Source organism: Melopsittacus undulatus, chromosome Z (genome assembly GCF_012275295.1).
Source record: "Melopsittacus undulatus isolate bMelUnd1 chromosome Z, bMelUnd1.mat.Z, whole genome shotgun sequence".
In the NCBI taxonomy this organism is placed as follows: domain Eukaryota; kingdom Metazoa; phylum Chordata; class Aves; order Psittaciformes; family Psittaculidae; genus Melopsittacus; species Melopsittacus undulatus.
In genome coordinates this window covers 66,820,392-66,838,553 of record NC_047557.1, presented here as the reverse complement: position 1 = coordinate 66,838,553, position 18,162 = coordinate 66,820,392, and the positions used below count along the sequence as shown (strand labels likewise).

General features: G+C 38.0%; 1 protein-coding gene across 3 annotated transcripts in view; it reads right to left on the bottom strand.

The window, feature by feature from the left end:
* Positions 1-18,162, bottom strand: part of MCC (MCC regulator of WNT signaling pathway) — a 202,095-nt gene that overhangs the window by 166,076 nt on the left and 17,857 nt on the right. For all 3 annotated transcript variants that reach the window (XM_005142071.3, XM_034072965.1, XM_034072966.1), the window contains one exon: positions 12,095-12,306. In XM_005142071.3, the coding sequence (XP_005142128.1) occupies positions 12,095-12,306 (212 nt within the window). The remainder of the gene's footprint in view (positions 1-12,094; positions 12,307-18,162) is intronic.

Below are 18,162 nucleotides of genomic sequence, written 5' to 3'. Positions count from 1 at the left end.
AACTTCATGAGGTTGGCATCTGCCCACCTCACAAGCATCCCTCTGAATGGCATTCCTTGCCTCCAGTGCATCAACCGAACCACACAGCTTGGTGTCATCCACAAACTTGCTGAGAGCACACTCAATCCCACTGTCCATGTCACCGACAAAGATGTTAAACAAGACCAGTCCCAACACCGATCCCTGAGGGACACCACTCATTACTAGTCTCCAGCTGGACATTGAACCATTGACCACAACTCTGTGTGCAGCCATCCACCCAGTTCTTTATCCACCGAGTGGTCCATCTATCAAATTGATGTCTCTCCAATTTAGAGACAAGGATGTCGTATGGGACAGTGTTGAACACTTTGCACAAGCCCAGGTAGATGACATCAACTGCGTCATCATAGAAGGCCACCAAATTGGTCAGGCAGGATTTCCCCTTAGTGAAGCCATATTGACTGTCACCAACCACCTTATTGCTTTTCATGTGCCCTAGCATGCAGACATAAAATCCAAGGTCTTTTTTCTAAAACCCCATCTGGTCCATAAAATTCTTTTTTGTTTTTGCCCTTCTAATTGCTCTGTCATGTACTACCCAAAGCTCTTCTGAGACTTTTTTCCTATACACCTTCCTACATTTAAGCTTCTCACCATAATCTTCAATGCTGCCTTTCAGCTTTCATATCTGTCAGTTTCATTTTACCTTGGGAAGGACAGCAAACAACCCTGCTTCCGCATTTACTGTGTCTCTGACTTTCTAGTATGGTCTAGTATGGTCTATTACAAAACTAAAATCTTCTTTACTTTCAAGCCTCACCTGGATAGTCCCTTACATCATTAAGTTTAGAAATTACTTGCTAAATATTTCTAGTGTTTACGGTTAGATAAGGGTCTCTCAACCAACTATATCAAAGGAAATAAACAAACTCATCTTTAAAAAAATTTAAAGTCTTGCTTGCTCTGTCTTCAGAACTTAGACTCCTGACAAAAAGTCCTTTCAGCATTATGAACAAACACCTCTGTAGGTGCTACAGAAACATGTTTCCCTCCTTTTCTATAATGCATACCAGACAGTCAATATCCACGTAAAAATTATATTCAACCAAAAATATGCACTTAAAATGTCTTTAAAAATTCATAGGGTAGAAAGATTTAATGTCTTTTTCTCCAGTCAATTCCCTAAAGTTATAGCCTCAAGTAGGTAAAGTAATACAAAACTTAGTGTAGGAAGCTAAAGACTGCTATTTAGCTTAAAGGCACAAATGTAACTTGGGAACACCATCAAGGTTTTTATTTTATTATGAACTCTTCACAAACAGACACTGCCCTTCCTGAAACTCAAAAATTTACTTTCATTGCTTCCTACCATGATGAGGAGTTTAGCATACACATCAACATAGCTATTATCATAATCTATATGCCAATTGAGAAGGATAATGTGGTATTTTCTAGCCCCCAAATGAAGTAATCATGCTGAAACAGCTCTCCACAAGAAGTAGAAATAGTAAGTGCAAGAGAATGCCTCCGTGTAAGTACTCACCTCCCATTTTCTCTGCACTGGTACCAAAATAGTTCCCCAAATCAGCTGTGCTGACAAACATATATTCATTAAAAAAATCCAAACAAAACCAAGCAGAGCCCTCATACACACATACACAAACAAACAAACAGAACCAAACATGAAGAGAAGCTGGAAGTTTGAACAGTGGCACCATTCTGCACTGCCTCAGGTAAATGTCCCAGACCTGACACTGACAGAGAAAAGATTGCTGCGTGAAGACCTCATAACAGCCTTCCAGTATTTGAAGGGGGCCTACAGGGATGCTGGTGAGGGACTATTCATTAGGGACTGTAGTGACAGGACAAGGGGTAATGGGTTGAAACTTAAACAGCAGAGGTTTAGACTGGATATAAGGAAGAAATTCTTTACTGTTAGGGTGGTGAGGCACTGGAATGGGTTGCCCAGGGAGGTTGTGAATGCTCCATCTCTGGCAGTGTTCAAGGCCAGGTTGGATGAAGCCTTGGGTGATATGGTTTAGTGTGAGGTGTCCCTGCCCATGGCAGGGGGGTTTGAACTAAATGATCTTAAGGTCCTTTCCAACCCTAACTATTCTATGATTCTATGATTGCAGGGAGCAGGAGCATCTTGATTAATTTACCCATGGCAATGACAGACTTCTGTGGAAGACCTGCCTTGTCTCACTTGGTTGGCAGGATAGTGGTTGATTAGTCCATTATAACTGAACTAGCACTGAACTGTAAAAACACATTAGAGTCCATTTTCAACTCTGCAATGCGGTAAAGATTTTAATTTCATTATCAAATTCCTTTGTATCATATAACCAAAACATAAGGGGTTAGTATGTTTGTGGAAGGGGAGTGGGAATAAGTCTTCTCACCTTTTTAATTAAAAGAGGATTCACAGAAGCTCAGGCAGAGCACAGGCAGGAAAGCTGTTAATACAAAAGACCCTGTTAGAAAGCTACATGGTAATTGCTCTGGCAAACCAGAATCCAGGAGATTAATGTTGCTTCAACAGACTATTCCTGGGCCTCAGGCTCATCTTACCATTTTGCCAAGCAAAGTTATAATATTAATATTATATTCTGTATAGCTGTGTGCAGTGGTGCTGGCCTAACATACCAGGTGAACTGCTCTTTAGGAAACTGGAAAAACAAGAAATTTGAAAACGTAAAAAGACCTGAACACCTGATTTGGAGATAGGGCCCCCTTAACTACAGCAAACAAAACAGGATGCACAAAGACAGTTTCTAGCAAAGAGGGGGGGCAGGGAAAGATATAAAGACATTGCAACTAAGTTTAATTAGAAGCTTTTAAACTTCTTCCATAGATCTCCAAAACATCTACTTAAACACACTTCTTAAGGGGTCCTTTTCTGTTGCACCCAGGTGTCACACGGCAGTTCCCATCATGCAATTACAACTACTAAGCTGGGTCAAAACCCATCATTCTGTTACATTTCACCTTTGTTACATGCTTGAAAGAGATATTCACAGAATCACAGAATCCTGTCATATAAAAGATCCAGTTAAAAGCCTCAGTCAAAAGGATCTATTAAAAAGCTCCCTCAGCAAATTTGCCCTGTGCTGACAGCCATGGTGTTGTACTCTGTAACATGTTGTATTCTGTAACAGAATAACAAAACAAACAAACCCCCTGAGCATGTATGCTACTGAAGCTAATTTCTAATAAAGCTTACAAATCTGCCTTTTGCTCACCTCTATGTCTGTTATGATCCAATAAGTTCAAAAGAAAGAAAAAACACATTTCATGAAAACTGGATGACTCCTGTCAGAACTAATCCATCATGTCCATTTTAGTTTACAAGAGCAGAGTAACTGAGCACTGGTAGAGGGCTACAGAAGCCAGAAATGTAAAAATACAATGCATAGACTTAGTACACCTGATACCTGTTTCAGATAAACAAACTCCATTACAATGCTGGGTTGAAATCAAAGACAAACAGCAAACAGCTTCCAATTTAATATAAAAAACATCATTCAGACAAAACTGCCATTCTTCCTACTTTATGGTAAGCCACGTCTCCTGAATCTATATTCCAATAATCAGTTCTTGCTTCAAGAAACTCTTGGATTCTAGTTTTAGACTGGCAGAATGGAAATGATGCCTACTTTGGAAGCAAAGGCAAAAAAGGCAAGGTTATCTTGGGCACATATCTTTTATAAGTAGTAAATGCTACTGTTCTCACCACTAGAATGTTCAGCTTTAGGCCTTTCTACCTAGTAGAGTTCCAGCTGAAGAAATCATTAGGCTACATTTTTATGTTTTACATTTTGCATTCTTACTGAAAGAACTTCAATAGCTTTTACTGGCATGAAAAAAAAATTGTAATGAAAGTTGCATGTAGGACATGGGAAACAAATGGCTGCAAGGGGAGGAAAGTAAGAGACATGTCTCCTGCAGTTTACTTTTGACAGTATGCTGAATACAGAACAGACTTTCCAACAAAATAACTTGGGAGAAATCAATTTGTGCACAAGTAACTGAATCCTGACATATCCTATAAAGTGCTATAGCACTGAATAAATTCCTTGAAACACAAAGAATCTAAATGTTCCTTGTCCACACCAGCCTCATGCAGAGAGACAAGAAAGTCATTACACTCTCTGATCCAAAAAGATGTGTTTGCAGAGCATTGCGTACCTGATACTTCGGGGCCAAATTTCCCTGTTTAGTAGAGAAAAGGGGTGGGGAAACTGAAGGAATAGAGCTTCCCAAACCAAGGGACAAAGAAGCTTAATTTAAAAACAGAGATTTGGAGAGAGGAGGGAGAATAAAAAGGGGCAGAGCTTGCCAGAAAAGTAAATACTCGTATTACTGAGTTATAAAACAATTTAAAAATTAGACATTAAATCAGGCACTTTACAACAGGTTTTCATTAGTAGGGACACCAAACAAAAGTAGCCTACAGACTAACCATGGAATTACCTTTCACAGTATAGTTCTGTCATCAATCTTCCTCAATAATTTTCTTGAAAGATAGTTTCCCAAAAGAAGTACCTGTGTAATTTCGATAAAACTCATCTCACTTACAGCTGATGGCTGTAAATTAAACAAAAGAGCAAATGGTTCATATTTAGGATAGCTTAAGAGTATACCTAGACTGCCATAAATCTCTATGAGGCCTTTTTTCCCCCAACCCCTAGAAGAATATTTTTGCTTTCTTTGCAAACAGACAAACCTTCCTGTTTTTAACAAGTTAACTTTAAAATCTACACTTACTAGCTAGTTAAAATGAGCCAAAAATGTAGCTTAAAAAAACTACAGTACACATAACAAGATTTACAGCTCCTTGGGAGGGTGACTAGTATAGGTTTTTTAAGCAGTATAGTTTTTACTCTCTAAACATGCGAATGTTACAGTGACTTGTGCCAAATAAAAGCTTATAAGATGGACAAGCAGACATTCTTATCAGTGAATAATCTGATCATATCAGTCAGTGTAAGGAAAGACTGTTGGTTACACAGCCATATCCCCTGCTAGTCACACAGCAAAGGACACTAGAAATAGCAGCAGCCATACCAGGAGGTAAGGTAGGAAGTAACATAAAATTGTCTGTCAAATGGTCTGAAGTGATAGAGAAAGGGCCAGACAAAGAGATTAAATTCAGCAATTTGAATTTCATCACAGAATGTCATATGTGAATATATGTCAAATACCAAGCATCTCTATAATACTTTTTTGCTAAAGTACTAAGTGCACTGTATAATATTAAGGCATCGCAAAAAATTGTTATATAGAATCATAGAATAGTTAGGGTTGGAAAGGACCTTAAGATCATCTGGTTCCAACCCCCCTGCCATGGGCAGGGACACTTCACACTAAACCATATCACCCAAGGCTTCATCCAACCTGGCCTTGAACACTGCCAGGGATGGAGCATTCACAACCTCCCTGGGCAACCCATTCCAGCACCTCACCATAACATGATGGCAGCACTGAATTTATATGCAAATCACCTAGTTTAGATCTGCATGTATCTCAGAGCACACAAATGGTTATTGTGACTCAGGATAAAACAGCCCATCAATGCTGTTTCAAGCAGTTATCCAGAACCAGCTGCACTACAGTCACAGTCTGACATATATGTAAACAAAATTATAATATTATGTGTGCTCTTTTATACCCAAAATATATAAAAATAGTCAACAACAGCAAGTTAGGTTTGCCTGAATATAGAGCAGTTTATCTAGGTGGGGAAAGAAAAAGCCACCTGTCCCTGAAAAATGTAATAGTGACTTCTGGAATATTATCATCCAGTATAAATTACATCAACTAAAAAAAAATAACTTTCTCAAAACAATGGTTGTGTCTGTCATAACTTGCAGCTCAATGCTCTGAAGGAGGAAAAAATTAGCAATAAAAGTATTCACTGAATCCAATTAATAGAGAAGTATCACAAAAAGAATATCTATTTTTGAAGAACATGACACTTCCTAAAACAAATATAGTAAGTTCCCACCTGCTAGTGATCATGCTGAAAAACTAGCGCTAATAAAATTACATACTGCTTTGCTATGGATATGTCCAGTATCATAGAATCATAGAATAGTTAGGATTGGATGGCTTTGTACTTCATAAACTTTTGGGTTGTGTACCCATCAGAGACTATATCTACATTTGGCCCAGAGAGTCCACACTCTAATTTTGCTTAGAACTAAATTTAGTTTAGTCACCTTAATCCTTATGTACAGAAAGCATACCCTGTCACACAGATGCATGACTAAAATGATCCATTCCCAAGCTCAAGAAGGTTTTTAACACCTCCAAATGAGGTAAATACACATGCAAATTAGGCAGGAATAGCTGAGGAAAAGCAGCATAGTTCAGAGAATATGCATTAGCTTTCTACTTTGCTCTTGATGGAGACATTGCAAAATCAGCCCTGGTTAAGATGAGAAGTGCAGATTTGGCATGTGGAGTAATGTGTGCCAATATTCTCCTAACTAGAAACATCCTTCTTGCATTGATAGCCCTGCACAAAATAAAGCAGGATTATGCCTGCCTGGTTTCTGGCCAGAACCACAAGATGCTGCAGGAAGCAGTGCTGGCAACTCTGCAAATCTACCCTTCTCTCAGGTAGTAAGAAAATTACGCCTGTGGCACTCGCATGGCTGCTTTGAGGAGGAAGTAAAACAAAGGCTTCTAAAAGCAAGTGATCATGAAGAAATTCTACCATCCTTTATTCTCAAAAACACATTTGTATTCTTCTCCTCTCAAAGTCAACCACATTCTCATGAAATCTCTCTACATGTTTTCAACCAAAATAGCCCTAGCAGGGAAGGTGCAATCAAAGAACTGCCAATACAGGTGGATTATCTTTGGAAGGAAAAAATCAAGAGATTAAAGGATGCTGGATCATACCAGTCCAGGGACTCAATAGCTAAAAAAAAAAAAACATGTATACTTGGGGTCACTCACATTTAAAAAAATGTAAGATCTTCGTGCAGAGACTTTCCCAGGCCACCAGAATTATTTACAGCTGAAAGAACAGGAGATCATATTATACTGGCAAATGAAACAATTCCAATTGGTTCTACTTATCTAAACTTATCTACCTGTGACAAATACATTAATCTTAAAACAACACTGAACTAAGGCACACATTCTAAATCAATAAAAAAAATAAAAAGGCAGTTAAACTAGTCCATCTTATTCACTTGCAAAGAGAATATTAAAAGGGAAATAAACATACACAAATCTTACTGCTTCATCTGATTAAACTTAACAGTAATTCTTATGTGAAATATGCCCACCATATCATGAGGATGTTTCATGTGATCTTTTCAGAGAACAGCAATACTTTCGCTCCTACAACAGAGTGCTATTACTCCTGATAGCACCACAGGGAAGACATTAATATCACATGGCTGCCTGGGAAGTGAACAGATGTGAACACAATCAGCTATTTCACAACAGCTACATGACTATCCACATTAGTGATCCTTGTCCAACTTTGAAAACCCAAGTAAAAATAAAAAACAGCTCCCAAACTTTCACATGTACAAAGAAGTCCTTTTCTATCCATGAAGGATATTAAAATTATTTACATCCCAATGCAATACACACTGAGTTCATAAATTATTACATTTGGAACACATACAAGGGTTCTCACCAGAGATACGTGCTGCAGTATTTAACCTACTGGCACAGACAGGTACATTATCCAGTCAGTGGTGGCAGGCCACATTAAAGGTTAATATGTTAGTCATAAATACTGATATCAAGGTAAAGAGCTATCTAAAAACATGAGTCTGAAAAATACCGAAAGATTTACACACTGTAAAATTACAGAATAAAGTATTCAAGTAAAACAAAAGCTGAACCTCAACATATGTCAATAAACTAAAACAGCAAAATAATGTGAAGCGAACACATAAAAAGCATGTAGAGTATAAAGGTTTAAATTTCAAACAGCACTTTCTAAAATTTACATTCTTTCTGAGAATGAACAAAATCTTCAGAGGAGATAATTATGTTTTTATAAAGCTTTGTAGAGCTGTATGTTCATAGGTGTCCTGGTTTGAGCAGTAGCAGTCATTTTTCTCCTTCTTGGTAGCTGGTGCAGTGCTGTGTTTTGACTTTCAGGCTGAGAACGCTTGCTGATAGTGAGCATGTTTTGAATTACTGCTCAAATGTTTGGTTTTTCCAAGGCCTTTTTCTGAGCTCATGCTCTGCCACGGAGGAGGGGAGGCCAGGAGGAAGGAGAGACAGGACATCTGACCCAGGCTAGCCAAAGAGGTATTCCATACCATAGCACATGATACCCAGGATGTAACTGGGAGAGACCCGGAAGGGCTGGAACTCTGGGGGGGAATGGAGGAGGTATCAGTCGGTGCTCGGCCGGGCAGGGTGGGGTGAGTTATTGGTCAGTGGCTGGTGAGGTGTTGTATTCTCTTAGCTTGTTGTTTGCTTTATCATTATTATTTGTAGTAGTAATGGCAGTAGTGATTTGTGTTATGCCTTAGCTATTAAACCGTTCTTATCTCAATCCGTGGGGGCCACATTCTTTGGATTCTCCTTCCTAACTCTCTGGGAGTTGGGGGAGCAAGGGGGGGGAGTGAGTGAGCGAACTGTGCGGATTTGGTTTAAACCACAACAATAGGATTTCACAAGTGCATTAAAAATTTAACTTTATAAAAACTAAGCAAAATTATAATGGCCTGACATTAATTTAGATTTTGCAAATCTCTGCAGAACTTAAATGTTGACGGCAGCATAAAGACCTTCTATATTGACTGAGGAGTATAATCTCTGCTATAGAAGTACATCATCACCACAGAGATGTCTTTAGCCTGACTGCACAGTTTAAAATCAAAGGACTGTCAGAAAGAAAAAAATGAAATTATGTAACAAGAATTGACACTCCAAAAGTGAAAAGCACTTCAAGGAGCTGAGAGAAAAAACAATAATATGATTTCTATGCAAAAGAACTGATGTATGTTCACCCATACAACAATTACTTTGTTAGACCTCTAAGTTTAAATCTTAAACATCTATCAAAAAATGTAAGAAACTCCACTGCTTACAAGAGTGTGTTCACATGGCCTGTTTAAATGCATTTGGGAGAAGCTGCCAGGAACTGTGCATTTGAGAGAAGAATGACATCGAGAGGCCCTGCTCTGCTTTTTTGTAAGTGTCCTGAAGAAGATAAATCTCTGGTTAAGTTTAGGAGAATTGTGAATTCCAGAGAGAAATGTCAGCACAGTCTGTTTCTTAATTATTTGTCCTTCCATTATACAGCTTTACAGAAATAAACAACTCGCAAAGGGAAGAAATGCAGTTACTAAATATCCATCTGTGTTTTGTTTAGTTTTTTGTTGGGGTTTTTTTTCTATGTAATATTGGTTACAGTAATACTTTGGTATACTTTGTACTGTAGTACTTTGTATATAATATACTTTGTATATAATACACTATAAATAAATTTTAAAAGTACTATAAATACTATAACTACTATACATACTTTGTACTGTAGCACAACGGAATATGCCCAGCTACTTATGTACAACTGGAAGAGTTCTCAGGATTCAACCCACACAAATATGCAAGCTGAGAAAATAAATGCATTCTGAGAATGAACGCAAAGGAGCAGCTCAGGTTGTCATTATGGCAAATGCAGTTAGGTAAAACAATCTGAGAAGGAGACACAAGTACCCATATTAAATCACCGCTCTATGAAGACTACGCATGAAGAGGTTAGACTGCAGTAAGTGTGCCCTTCACTATTAAAAACTGTGTAAAGGGAATAAATGTAAACAATGAAAACCAAAGTAAACAGTTCTCTTAGTTTTCTCCCATTCGTTTCTCTCTCCATTTTAGTAAAGCCAAATGAAAAACTTACATATGACCAATGCTCAACAGGAGTCAAATGGAGACGGTATTATATTTATCTACATAAAAGGGAAAGACTGCTGATTTTTCTATGGCTTGAATGAACACAAACACCATTTAAAAGCGTAAGTATAACAGATGCTTGTTAAAACAAAGATCAGGCATTTTTCATAATATTAAGTATAGAAGGAATTTAGAGATGGGAATAAACTTACAGAAAAATGTAAGACCCAGAGACCTTTATTTCATATAAGCCTTCAGCATTTTTATTTTTAGGATTTCTACATGTCATAGGACTGCAGTAGCCTTCACACTGTGCATTCCAGAAACACTGCACACCTGTGTCTTTATATTTGCAAATGTTCAAGAGGTTACCAAAGCCCATGATTTCTGAACCATCAGCCAGGAGCAAAGACAGAGGATATACAAACTGCATACCCACCTTGAAACCCGAACAAACTCCAGATTCAAACAGGACACAGCAACTCATATTTCCTAATCCAGGAAAAAAGTACGCAAGCCATTCTTTTTGCCACCTATATTTCTCTTAAGCAGTTCTACTTAAAACCTGTGTCAAAGTGCATTGTACATCCTTTAATCAGGTGTACAACACCTCATGTCTTTTCAAAATGCTAATTTTTAAGCAAGTCAACCAATGCTACAGAAAGTGCAACTGAACACCCATTGATTCACCCATTATCCTCCTTAGACCTAGACTTGCATCTTTTTACTGGATTATTGTGAGAGTAGTTTTCAGTGTGTGGAAGTACTCCAACTGTTAATGGAGATATTAGATTAGATGGATATGATTGTTCTTTTACAAATCCACATGTTGTCTCTTGGTCACTTAAATTTGCTCACATTTCCAGAAAACTGCTGGAATGTGTAATTAAAGCTGCTAACTGACCTACAATTTCCCAGGTCTTCCATTTTAACCTCTCTACAATATATGTGTGCCTGCTCATTTTTCTGCTCTTTCCAGTTTCCATATGCTTCTGTCCAGTTTTGAACATCAAAGAGTTTATGATTAATCACACTCCATCCCTTACTATCATTCTTAGGAAAAATGAGGACACAATTCCTTTAAGGGACTGTCAACTTCCTTGAACTTTTTTCTCCCTTAGATAACTTTTAATATCTACATATTTTTACTCTGAATATGGAAATTTTAGGTCAGACATCAGCTCATATTCAGGAACTTAAATACACTTCCAGAATATTTTTCATAATTTTCTTTTCAAGTAATGCCGCTTAAAGAATTTAAAGCAGTTAAAGAATTGATTTTCCTCTGTTGCCAGATACCACCTCCATTAGGCATTAACTTTAAAGCTGGATGTTGGACTAGATGGTGTTCTGAGGTTCTCTTACAGCTTGAATTATCCTGTAATACCATGAACTACGAGACTATTTCAAAGTCAAGCACGCAAATAAACAGTGATTTTAAAAATCAGAAACTTTTCATTTTCACGTTAGCATCTTTTACTTCTCCACTTAAAACTCCTCTGCAGCATAAATGATAAACATGCTACAAAATAGGTGGTCTTTTGTAACACATCTGGCTTAAAATTAAAACACAGACTTGACAGCAATACAGTGGAATGCACAATAGTTACAGATTTTTTACAGGGGAGAATAGTTGCCCGTAGAAATAAAAAAGCAAAGTGCTAGCACACCAAGGGTTTAAAAGAAGTTATCAAATAATTAAGTAATGAAATAATATATGAAGAATTTTTCTGCACAACACTTCTGAGCAATGTGACACCATACTTAAAAGAAATTAATCAGTAAGAGGTTTTCAGGCACAAATCTTAGAATCACAGAATCATTTAGGTTGGCAAAGGCCTTTAAGATTACTGAGTCCAATCACTACACTAGCACTGCCAAGACCACCACTAAACCATGTCCGTAAGTGCCACATAAAAAACATCTTCTTTTAAATTGTATAAATTAAGAACTCCAGTTTGGCACCTCATAGAAATGAAACTCATTATACAAGCTTTGGAAATACTACACACCTACCAACTGCTAAAATCACATGAGTTTTCTGATAAATGAAAGGCAGCAGCAGCAGCGTAGCATTGTTTCCATGAAGACTCAAAGGCTCTAAGCCTGAACTTGATATGCTGCTTTCAGAAAACAAACAAAAACCACATACCAAAACACACTGAAAAAAAACCCACAAACTATAAAAATCTTCTACAAAAACATAAAAGCAGAAGCAAAAAGCACTTACAGTGTTGGCAAGTTCTAAGTAGCTTCCTCCAACAGAGCTGCTAAAATTTGAGGCCTGATTTAGAAGTTTTTGCAGAGAAGCCTGTTGGGCCTCATTGCTTCCACCATATTCCAACAACTTTTGTAGTGTAAAATGACTCTGGAGGTCCGGACTCTGAAGATCTCTTGCTCCTGAATCATACTCCCAGCTTTCTCTGGCTCCCGATAAGGCACCTAAAATGCAGAAATGGAAAAAACATTGTACTATGGACTGTGTATTAAGAAAAACACAGAGTAATAGAACATCTCAAATTGGAAGTAATCTATAAGGATCAGAGTCCAACACCTTGCTCCTAGCAGGACTATCTAACACTAAACCAATATGGCTAAGAGCATTGTCCAGACACTCCTTGAACTCTGGCTGGCTTGGTGCTCTAACCACTTCTCCAGGGAGCCTGCTCCAGTGAGTGACCACCCTCTCTGTGAAGAACCTTTTCCTAGGCTCTTCTGAACTTCCTCTGGCTCAGCTTCATTCCATTTCCTCATGTCCTGTCACTGGCCACCAGAGAGTAGATCAGCACTTTTCCCTTCACTGTCCTCTGTGAGGAAGCTATAGACTGCCATGAGATCACCCTCAGCCTTCTCTTCTCCAGGCTGAACAAACCAAGTGGCCTCAGCTGCTCCTCCTAATTCTTGCCCATGAGGCCTTTCATCATCTTGGTCAGCCTCCTCTGGACGCACTCCCATACTTTGATGTCCTCCTTTTATTGAGGCATCGAAAACTGGCCATGGGATGCAAGGTGGGGTCACACAAGTGCAGTGCAGAGTGGGACAACTACCTTCCTCGATGGGTTGGCTATGCTGTGCTTGACGAACTTCAGGACACAGTTGGCCCTTATGGCTGCCAGGGCACACAGCTAACACATGAATATGCCTGCTTGTCTTTCCAGAAAGATAAAAAAAAAAAAATCAATCAGTTCCACCTCCATGTCTCCCTATCTTGTACATGCTGATAATGCCAGAAAAATAAAACAAAACAAAAACCACACTGAAATACAAACATTTTCAATGCACAGATCATTTACTTAATTACAAGGTCCAGAAGGAAAAATAAAAGCATGCATCCATTATTTAGTACAGAGTAAAAAGAAGTGTAATTCAAAATAGCTAAGGACCTCTGAATGAGGTCAGTTACTATGTCAGACTGAAAAGCAGCAGTGATCAAAGAACAAAAAAGGAGAATCGTAATTCTCCTCTTCTTGCTTACTGAATACCACCAAATAATCATTAAGCTGTATAGTTAATCACTTTTTATCTTAGCAGTGCCTTTTTTATTATTGGTTGTTCCAGTTCAAGTTTCAACAATACATCAATCACAAGGTGTATCATTACAAATCAATGCAGGAATATGATTATGTAGCTGGTAACAACAATAAATACTTCAAGGAAATTTTCTGTATCATGAAGCTGTAGGGTTGCTATTTCTCCATACACAATCCTTCCAATTCCCTACTGCCAGAGACAGGCTTAAACCCTGAAGCATATTTAACAATTTTTTTTTATTTTATCAGTAACCATTTCATCCCTAGGTACTTCTACTTCACATACAACTATCCCACTCCTTTTAAAATCTTTTTATGCTCTGGGCTCAACAATTTCCTATGGCAAAACATTCCATAGTAGACACTAGATTACTCAAAAATGCTGGGAATTGCCGTAAAATTTCGTATGAAGCACAGTGAAGACTAAAAACTATTAAGTGACTTGTCCAAGCACACATTATAAGTTAATAGAAAAGTCAGAAGAAAATCCAGAGCTACAGACGAGAGCACAAATCTCAATCCACCATGCACTCAAACCTTAAGTAATGGTCTGTAATGCCATCCTATTATCTTGAAAGCTTTTCCTTTTTATGAGCTAGTTCCTTCTCTGAAATATTAATTAGCATTTTAAGGGAGTGTTTACTAATCAGTTATTATTACTTACTCAGTACAATGTCAGGGATAAACAATGAATTATATGATGAAATATTAGGAGAATGCCTCTCCATTGCCAAGCTGCAAAAGTGTGAACAGAAAACCAGTTAAAAGGCAAGCAACAGAGCAACTAAGATACCGCTTTTGGTCAATACCCTATGTGTTCTTGTAAAGCAGTTATCCTAACACACACAGTTACAGGTTGGGTGGAAAAGAGATTCAGCACAGCCCTGCAGAGGAGGACTTAGGGATGTTGGCTGATGAGAAACTGAATGTGACTAGGCTTCAGTGTGCCCTCACAGTCCAGAAACAAACTGTGTGCCTGGCCGCATCAAAAGGAGCATGACCAGCAGGTCGAAGGAGGTGATCCTGCCCCTCTGCTTTGCTCTGGTGAGACCCCACTTGGAGTACTGAGCACACTTCTGGTGGTCCTCAATATAAGACTGACATGGAGCCACTGGAGCAAGTCCAGAGGAGGCCATGAGGGTGATAAGGGGGCTGGAGCACCTTCTGTATGAAAACAGGCTGAGAAAGTTGCGGCTGTTCAACCTGGAGAAATTGCATGGAGACCTCACAGCAGTCTTCCAGTATCTTAAGGGGACCTACAAGGATGCCAGAGAGGGACCCTTCATCAGGGACTGTAGTGATAGGACAAGGGGTAATGGGTTCAGACTATGGGTTCACAACAGTTAAGGACCACTGAATGAGGTCAGTTACTATGTCAGCCTGAAAAGCAGCAGTGATCAAAGAACAAAAAAGAACCATAATTCACCTCTTTTGCTTACTGAATATCAACAAAATAAATTAATCATTAAGCTGTATGGTTAATCATTTTTTATCTTAGCAGTGAACTTCAGACAGAAGTTCAGCTTAGTTATAAGGAAGTTCTTTACTGTGAGGGTGGTGAGGCAGTGGAACAGGTTGATAAAAGAAGTGGTAAATGCTCCATCCCTGGCAGTGTTCAGTGTCAGGTTGGACAATGCCTTGGGCAACATGGTCTAGTGTGAGGCATCCCTGCCCATGGAAGAGGGTTGGAACTAGATGATTGTAAGGTCCTTTCCAACCCTAACTGTTCTATGAGTCTATGACAAACTGACTTAGGAAAGTTGAAGGCAGTTTTGCTGCCTTACTGTAATGAGAATATGGCAGTCTTTAAACGCATAATAAGAAAATAACACAAAACAAAAACAATTACATTTTAAACTAATACAGTTACCATAATTACAGGTATAGGTAACAAAGATTAATTCAGTTACTTTTACAGCAAGAGCACTCACCACCATACTTAATCTACATGCTGCAAGTGCACAACAGACCTAAGCACTACAATATACACTAAGGTACTGCTACCAGCAGTATTTCACACTGTGTATAGAATACTAAGTACGCACAACTTCAGGTATTTCTGCCATCTCGTGGCTACAGTACAACATACAGCAAAAAAAGCAGCAGTCCACTGAGCTGAAGCAGCAGAAGTACCTCAGGAGCATGAGGAAGACGGGATCAGAACAGTTCTGCCATCTACCACACTTGACAATAACATGGCAAACAACTCTTTCTGCACAAGCATAGACACAAAATTAAGAGAGAGAGTTATACCATACAGATCCTCCTCTTTTTACAGAGCTAAATATGGTCCATACCTCAATGGAGTATGCGCAGTGAATTTCTATTACTCAAACAACATTGTTCTGCAGGAGCTTTCATATTCATTCAATTAGTAACAGTAGCTTTGCTGACTACTCAAGTGGCCTTCATAGATTGCACCATCTGCTATGGAAGCACTTACAACACTCAGCTGGCTCAAAAGTCACCTGTTAGTTGTGGATGGATCCAGGAAAGATTCTTTTTTTGACTGTATTCTGGATTTTTGTCACAGGTTTTCTTAAAAGTTCAACTCTTGAACATACATGCATACATACTAAATACTACATACATACATATACTGCATAAATACTAAAAACACAAGGAGAGGTGACTGTTTCAAAGGAAGACATTTCCAGTATTTTATTTTGTGTTTAACACTAATCTCTAAATTGCCACACTATTTTCCTCTCAGAATCCAAACCGGGACGCTAAGATGCTGTCCTCATGGATAATGTATCTTTCAAGTCTCAGCTCTATAGGGAAACTCTGGAGTGTTATAGAGAACACTGGAGGTATGGAGACACATAACAAAATTTCAAGTGACTTATTTTCAATAAAGAGTCAGCCTTCAGTGGGCCAGGAAATCATTCACCTATCTAAAGAAAGAGTTTACAGTTTCTTGACCATTACCAAAATTACTAAAGAGCAGTACTATTTCTTATTCAACCTTAATGAGTACTAGATATAGACAATTCTTTATCATGGTAAGGAAACAGAAATTTGCTAATTACTTGTAAAAAGCTAGACTAATATATACAACATAATATAAATAATTCTAATTTTATCTTCTATATAAGACATAAAAGACTGACAAACCTGACAAAAGCCACAACATTCAAGCCATTTTCATCCTTAAATCATTAGAGGGGTAGTTCTACTGTATTACAAGCTATCATTCACAAAGCAATCCACTTCTATCACTCACAGGATGATTCACAGAGGTTTACTGTACCCACCACAGCTTTCAGTCTTTGTTACTGCAAATAGGACCCACAGATCCTATCAGCAACTGACATTGTTCCTGTATTTCCTACTGAACAATATACTACAATATACTAGAGAGTCAGGTAGCCTACAGTCACAGCAAGACTCCAGCAGCACTTTCAAAAGCTATTTTATTCTTTTTTTATTATATTTTAAACAATGTCAGAAGAACAGAGTTGGCATTCCATTTCACTTATAGAAAAACTACTGGCTATTACTTGCAAATTATTGTTGACACTCCTATTGACATTAATAGTGCAGGGTAAGAACTACGACATATTGTAATAAGCTTTGAGTTGCCGATATCCAAACAGCAAAAAGCATCATTCTAATAACTTGGAAATGGCAATTTTTCATGCACTTGAATAAAAGATTGAACTTTGAAACATTTTGAAATGAGTGTATACTGAGTAAAGTAAACTTTGAAATGAGTGTATACTTACATGATTGCCAAGATGGTAGATGTGAATGCAGGTTTAGTTTACCAAGCAAGTACATGACTGAGTGTTAATAAATACTGAGTCCTGTACCTTGACTAAAACAGTCAACCAGTTTCCTTACTTCTGCATACCACTTAGAAACACAGCCCTAGAAACATTTGCTGGGCAAAGTTGAGCAAAAAAATCAGAATAACCTTTTCTGTGATAAAAAATGATTGGTAAGACAAAGTTTAATAGTCATTTATATGCAATCATTTCTTAGGACCTTTTTCCCCAGTTATTTCCTTTATAATGAAATGCAAAAATTAAGACAATATTTTACTTAGATACATACATACATTTTTGCACTCATTGTTAAGAAATTGTGAACAGCTGCAAGAAAAGTCTGCATAAAATGCTGTCTGGCCAATAATCTCTGCATAATTACATACAAAAATGTTCAGAAGCTTAATTCCTTTGCTTCAGAGCACCAGGGCCCCTGCTATTCAGTGACAGTCAAATCAATTTTGGAATTTTTTATTTATTCACCCCAAATGTACACACAATAACAGCTTTCAAGGATTATCAGCAGCCACACATCACATAGAAGTCCTGAGAAGAGCCCTGTAAGCTATCTTTGAAAATGTTATCTATTAAAAACAGTGCCCAGTGTCTTTGTTAAAAAAATACACAAAAAAAGAACATGCTCCAAGTTTATATGTTTGAATTTGCACATGATGATGTCTCCTGTGCTAAACAGTCTTCAGAAAGCAATAGCAAATAGTCAATATAACTCAATCACCTCTTTGATCACTAATGAGTACATATGTGAGCCCTCAAAAACATGAAAGGCATGGAAACAAACACAGATCATAATCCAAGCTTGACTGCAAGTATAGTTGCCCAGCTGTCATTATGTTCATACTCTGTGTAATGTTTATAGCACAGAAATACATTATAGTGGTGTTTTCTTGCCTCTTTAGAAAAGATCTGTAGAGCATCTTGAACACTGCTGCCTCAAAGGTTTTTACAACCAAATGAAAACCATTTGCATTCTAAATGTC